Here is a 7,620-nt window from a genome sequence, read left to right on the forward strand (position 1 = left end):
TGTAAATGTAAATTGTATTTGATGAACATATATAAAGGTTGAGTGTGAACACGGATGCGGCCACTTTCATTTTTGACAAAAACTATCAGAAAAGTAACATGCTATGGCATTATTGATAGATTTTTTATATTCAAGGTTGAATATGAGCGTCTGAAATGACTAAATCAGTTCAAATATTTCACACAATAGGAAATGGTAGATTGAACTCGGTTTTATAGCGCTAAACATCTCACTTGTATGACAGTAGCATCAAATCCCGTTATATTTACAACGATGCGTGAAAAAAGCAGACGCAATATGCAAAATAGTCAAAACATGCTGCTTCACGTGTCTGACGTCAGAAAAGGTAAACGTCACATAGGAAGATTTTTTGTCGTTATATGTATATTCAAAACTTTCTAGATAGAAAAGAAGAGAAAAAATCCACATACTTTTAATAACAGGAGCACACTGATTCTCTGAAATATGAAGTTTGATATTTTAAAAAAATGCACTTCTGATTTTAACAACACGACATATGTTCCTTCCTATTATAGTTTAATGGATCTGTTAAGCATTATAAATACATTACAAAAAGGGTTTACACATGTTAAAGTGATTACAAGTCATTAAGCTTTCATTTGATACCAGAATTACCCAAATAATTTAATTATTGATAATGTAACTGATATGCGTGGGATCTATTTTGTTTAAAGTATGTACTACCTTCTTAAATGTTCTTTCTTACTGGGTCTGGATAAGTGCTAGAAGTGCATACTGTGAAAAGTCTTTACTATGGCGCAAACTTGATTGATCTTTCCAATTATGAATATGCTGTGTTCATGTTATTCATAAGATGAAATATATTGCAAACAACAATATAATCATATACAACTGCATGATGCATTTTTTATGAAATGTGCGTGCCAATGCAGCATAATTGAATTACTGCTAATATAACTTGTAACTTTCAAAGTGCCTGTAAAAAACGATTCCTCACAGGGCATTGCACTCTTTATTGTTAGAATTTGACACTTATCTTTATATTTCGAAGTAAGATGTTGATTGTTACCTTGCAGGTGTAGTGCTTCTTAAACCTTTGAAGCTACTGTATTTCCCTCGGCGGTTTTTTTTTCATTTTGTATTCCATCTATTCATGGATGCAGTCATTTAACTTTTTTATCGTTGGTAGTTCCATACCTAAAACTTTAAATGCTGTTATTTTTTTAATTGTTGTTTTGTATTTAATTACATTATTCATCAAATTCTTCCTTTAATTTGTCGAAAATATGCGTAGGTAAATATAGATAAAACATAATAGTAAACCAAACGTCTTTTGATACAAAACTGCTACAGTGACTAATTTTCAGGAATTTCATGTTACTGTCATACAATTGACAGGTTCAGCTAGCTTCACAGCTAGGTAAAATCAAGAACTTTCTGTATAAAGAAATGCCTGTACCAAGCCAGACAATGGAGCGTATGTCAAAAAAATAGAAGAAATACTGTCGAGTTTTTGACTTTGATAAGTTTTGTGCTCAATGAAATTGATCATAACTATTCAATTTATTATTTATGTTAATGGTTATGTTCGGATCGAATTAAATGATGTTTCTTTATAAGTATATGCCATCAGATAGGAGGAATTTTGCTGCGGATCATACGTTTTGATACGTTACATTTTTACGGGAGAAAAATTGTAAGTGGAGAGGGAGGGGAAGTTACAGATTGAAAATGATAATCTTTTCGGCTAACGTATAAAGTCACATCTCTCAATGGTTTATCTACCCCTTAAAATACAGAAAAAACAATGTTTCTATTGTAAATAACCCTTGAAGTAAATATTTTTGATAAACCGATTTAAAAGTTCACCATAATGAAACTAAAGCTGTAGAAGATATGGACAGGCTTACATCAAATAAGATAGCAATCAAACAATAAAACAACATAAGGAAATTTAAAGGGAAACATATAGTTTACAACAATAGATTGTTGTCAATTCTATATTGCAAGGTCTTAATCATCACGTATTTATCAAGAAAATAAGGATAACTTTTGCAGAAACGATACAATAAAATTGAGAATGGAAATGGGGAATGTGCCAAAGAGACAACAACCCGACCATAGAAAAAAACAACAGCAGAAGGTCACCAACAGGTCTTCAATGTAGCGAGAAATTCCCGCACCCGGAGGTGTCCTTCAACTGGCCCCTAAAGAAATATATACTAGTTCAGTGATAATGAACGCCATACTAATTTCCAAATTGTACACAAGAAACTAAAATTAAAATAATACAAGACTAACAAATACATTTTTCAAAATTAAAATATTAGAAAGAAGGATATTTATCAAATACATTTATTGCTGACTATGCGATATGAGCTTTGCTTATTTTTAGAGGCCGTATGTGGCATGTTAGTCTGTTGAGGAGAGTTGTCTCATTGACAATCATACCATGTTTGTTTTTTTATCTATAGTATTAAAAACAAACCTTTGAAAATATAAAGTTGTAATCACCCATAACTTACACCCCAAAACACTTCTTAATGTCGTCTGTATACATTTTGTATTTGCACAAATGTTATGTAAATGGATTGGGTCATGTGTTGAATCATTTATTTTCTCTGGACGGTGACGACCGGTTTTACATCATCTAAATCATCTTGACAGTAAAGTAAGACTGATTAAATGGCATGTACCAATTTGAATGTTCAATAACTATAACTTAGACATTTGCTTAAATAAAGTAGAAGGACACAGAAACGGTGCATATAGATCTTCAATTTATTTTGTGTTGGTGTATAACAATGAATTCATGACAGGAGACTTTAACATTTTCATCGAATAAACAGTATAATGTTGAAATACACACTTTAAAAATTGATGAAAATATCGTATCGATGGAAGTATCTATGGAAACTGTTCTAATGATATGTTTTCTGATATTTTCTTACAATTTTACAAACTGCTGTATGAATTTTCCAGTTTTGACGTTGACATTGTTTTGAACAATATGTGGGTATTTTACACCTGCTACATTTTTGTAGTTTTACGTGGCTTATATAAAAACACTGAAAGCAGAAATGAAAACTGGACGACTGTTTTGAAACCCATGTGTTGTACAAAAGAACCAACGCATGCAATTTTGCTGTATTGAATTGATAAAGTTTTCGTTGCGTTTCATCTGTTAGATTCGTAAAACATAACTGCGAAGAACTTAGCATTTTAAATGATAATTGTAAAATGACAAGAGCCATGGGTGTTTCCATCTCAGTGATAAACATCCAAGCCAATAAGTTACAAGCTACATCCACGTGTCTGACATTTTGTTCGTTCAGTAAGTTCAGGATACAGTTTTGAGCCTCTACAGTCTCGGTGGTCTTCCCATGATTCCTTTTTGTTAAATATTTAAGCAAGAAAAAGTATACATTGTAATCAACAACAGCTGTATAAAGCCAGCGGCAAGATATGTTCGGTCGTTCAATTTCCTTCAAACAAACACCAATATATCTAAACATTTCATACTTCATGGCATCCGGTATGATTGGAAGTTCAGATGGCAAAAACGAAATACATGTACACACCTTTGACTTTGATGGAACAAAACTCTTAACTTCTGTTAAATCATCAATTTTCATATATCTGCATGTACAGACTGATGGATTATACTTCATATATTGCTCGTCTTCCTGGTCGATAAACCATTCACAGTCAGTATACAACCCAAGTGCGTAAAGCACGGATATAAGTTTCAGGCGTCCAGGTACATCTCCTTTGACAAAATAGATAAAAGATCCAAATAATAGGAAATATCGAACATGCAAATTATGATGACGGATAGCCATTGCCGATATATTACTTGCCAAACATGCATATACATATGGTTTCAGTAGAGCTAGAGAACTATTTGTTTCTTCTTCGGTGTGTTCAGTAATAGTACCTATTTGCTTAATGCGATCCAGCGTTGACCACAAAAACTCAATGAAAACAGCCATGTTTTCATTGGCTTGACAATAATAATATTCAAGTATTTTACGGTTAAAGAGATCATTCGAGCTGTCGATAAGAAACCTGTCTATCTTAATTACAGATTCTTTGTATACCTTTTTACTTTGAGCCGTTAGCCAATTTGGTAATTCTTCAGCTTTACGTGATTTCACATAGTCACATATATTATCTGATGTCACGAAGCGCAAACAATCAAATCCGACCTCTAAAAGTTCCTGTATCTTAAGTTCTGATATCAATCTCAAACTCTCGTTTAATTTTCCATCAAACAAGTTGTCCGCTGGAATAAAGTAGTTAGGACAAAACCCGTGTTTAACCCATTTTAACATTTGCTGTATGCACAGTTTGACACTATGACAAAGACATCTTTTTTCCCAAACATTATGATTATTCTCTTCCATAACATAAAATAAGCATGTTTTCCAATGGTATGATGTAATGCAGTCTAATTTTATAATGCGTCGATTAAACATTTTCAGAATAAAATAACATTTATGTTGAACATCTGAAAGATTGAACATTAATTTTCGTTCTTGAAGAGACAAAGATATTCTCCATTCTAAATCAACTTCGGATGATAAAGGGTGGCCTTTTTTTACAACAAAGAATCCAAATGATTTAATATCTTGAATCGTGTTTTCTGAAGGATATCCATGTATTCTATGCCGGGAGAGCCATTCCTGTGCGACTGAAGGCCATGTTGAGCATCGATAAGACATCACGTTTTCAAAAATAAAGGTTTCACTTTTAAAAGCAGGCTTATTCTTTAACCTATAAAACATTTTAGGCAGGTTTTCTATCAGTATATCAAATAAAACTATACGTCCATATTTATCAATTTTAAAAACACCTTTTCTAAATTTGTTGCGTAAAAAAGGCCAGTGTACAGATACGCACGGTACCCCTTCAATTACAAGTTGCAGTTTGACGTATCCAGCATATGTTTCTACTTCTCTGACAATTAACAACGAAAACTTGTGCTGACTAGCTTCATCAATGTCTTCGATGATTGGAAACATTTCGACACATTCAATCGCATCGAGGTCACTTCGATAATCTATAAATTTAACTATATTGTATTAATACATATATACTTTTGCCCGCCTTTACCTCAGCTGATTGCAAGCATTACAATATATCTTAATTTAGTAACTTTGCAATAATGGTTATACTGGCAAAGGTGTTTTACACAATTAAAGTCTAGATACTCAACAGATGCATATTTTCTGTGATGATTTACTGTCATCATTTTCTTTAGGTTACTAGTATACAAAATAGCCTGATGTTTTGTCAATACTGTTAGCAACGCAGAATAAGTCTCTTCTTATTCGACGAGCTAACAGGATATCAAAATAAATGAAGAGACAAGTAATGATAAGAGAGTTTTTTTTTCCATTCATAGTACTCTTTGGTATGAATAAAGTAAAATACAATACAAAACTCCGAGGTAAATTCTAAACAAAAGACCCTTAACCAAATATTACAATGTAGAAATATAATTTGATAACTTAAAACGGACATTGGTCAATATAGAAATCTGAGTCAGTGAGAATGGAGTTATATTGACAACTGTCACTTGCTTTCTTTTGAGTACCAGGATTGTTTAAATATTAATATTTGTTTTGTAACGACTTTATGAAGTGTCTTTTTTATATAACAAACAAAGTACCAAAAACCTTATGGTCATCATATTATTAGTGCCTGTTGAAAAGAACAACTAAACTAACTAAAAGAAATGTGAGTTTCGTTTGGACCATCTTAAAATGTCTGTGATATATTAGTGTGTCCTCATGGTTAAAGCCTCTGTAGCTTTGCCAATTAGAGGTCCTGATTGAGGTTAAAATGAAGAAAAAATGAAATAAAAAGAGTTTAACAGGTATATATTTGATGATATGTTGTTGGTCTTTTTATTAGAATACATTAATGTTGTTTTGTCATTGAGTACAAATATGTTAGATGAAGAAACCGTATTCTTCTCTCACAATAGCAGAAGTAGTTACCTGATGTAAAAATGCCTTCAGATCGACTTCCAACGTAATACGTGCTGTTTGGGCATTGAAACGTCTGAAGAATTTCACTCAAAACATATATTCGCTGAGAGGTCTTTCTGAATTCTTCGTTTACTCCAATAATATCAAGAACGTCATATAACCATAGGCTATCATTTTCATCGTCTGTAAACATTTTGCTAGATGTTTCTATAAAATCTATCTTCAACATCTTCTACCGCTAAATAAATATATGGGTAACATATAATTTCAGAAAAAAATCAGCTGCTCAAGGTCATGCAATATATCATTGGTGATGCATTAGTTTTCGACTTATGACTTGGAATGTCTCTGTCGATTAAACAGTTTTAAACATATGAGGAAACTTTCATTATGAAAATAATGTAATATAACATGATTGCTAATGAGACAAAAATGCGCAGAGTTTAAATAGATGGAATTATCGGTCAACGTAAAGCCTTTAACAATTGAAAAACCTTACTTATAGTCAGCTAGAGGCTCGTACATAACATCAGTTTTCGCTAATATGATTAGTTTTCATATTTCATTACCAACGAGAAAATGACACCTCCCTAAAGGAAAGATGATTTTTAACTGAAATAGAAGAGGGGCTATGCATTGTAATAATGTCATAGGGGAAATGCATGGATTCGAGCTCATGGTTGGAACGGAAATAAAGCATACCATATCTAGCTTGATATAGATAAATAGTAATCACTTATATAGAGGCCAAACAACGTAATGGCTACCAAATTAAGCCAACCGATGGCAGTTACCTAGAAAAAAGGATTTTATCAAGGTAGCGATTCTGAATTGATGTAAAAAAAAATATATCGACATCCTTAATCGTATATGATAATTTTGTCATCATGTATATTGATGTTTAAATGAAATTGAATACTATACCTTTTTGATCTTTCTGACTTCTTCTGTGTGTATACACTATTTGCTGACTGGGTTAGTCCACGTTTATCTTGTTCAACGCAGTCGTCGTGTGTTACACTTTTTTTTTACTGACAACAAATATAAAAGGCAATAAACATGAACACAATAGCCTTTGGATTTGGTATTTTAATTATTTAAAGTTTTAGATCATTTTTGACAATGTTGAAAAGAGATATATTTAAACTTAAATAGATGAATATCTAACACATGTAACTTAAATGTATGCCTCTATAAACACATTGAATTTATATTATTGTGTTTCTAAAAAGGATTGATTGATCACCAAACGATATTTGTAAACCGTCATTGTAACATTGTATAAAATCAATATATATTCGTTTTAATCTTCAATTGGTCTTCTTTAAATAAGTTTTTTTATTATTACTGTACCTAACATATTTTTACAAAAAGACAACTCACACAAATATTATCTTCCATATGTTACATACTGTTTTGCTAGATAGTTATTATTATCATATACTTAGACTAAATAACATATGATTTTTACTGTATGATAATAGCATTAAATTAACGTAAATTCCATATTTTTCGAATTGGTGCTTAGCGGGCTGATATTAAAAGTTCATCACATGCCTTTCCGTAACGTTATCGCATGGCATTCCGGTGATACTCGGCAAATTCTGGAAAATGAACCTCAATGCTACGCTTTCACTGAAAA

General features: G+C 31.9%; 1 protein-coding gene across 1 annotated transcript; it reads right to left on the reverse strand.

Moving 5' to 3' along the window:
* Nucleotides 1–2,808: 2,808 nt before the first annotated feature.
* Nucleotides 2,809–7,021, reverse strand: LOC139496200 (uncharacterized). Its single transcript, XM_071284668.1, has 3 exons — nt 6,903–7,021; nt 5,988–6,216; nt 2,809–5,044 (listed from the first exon to the last, which is right to left on the reverse strand). Exons 2-3 carry the CDS (start codon nt 6,205–6,207, stop codon nt 2,904–2,906), a joined length of 2,361 nt encoding a protein of 786 aa, XP_071140769.1. The 5' UTR covers nt 6,208–6,216; nt 6,903–7,021; the 3' UTR covers nt 2,809–2,903.
* Between the last annotated feature and the right edge of the window lie 599 nt (nt 7,022–7,620).

Source organism: Mytilus edulis, chromosome 11, assembly GCF_963676685.1.
Source record: "Mytilus edulis chromosome 11, xbMytEdul2.2, whole genome shotgun sequence".
Taxonomy (NCBI): Eukaryota; Metazoa; Mollusca; class Bivalvia; order Mytilida; family Mytilidae; genus Mytilus; species Mytilus edulis.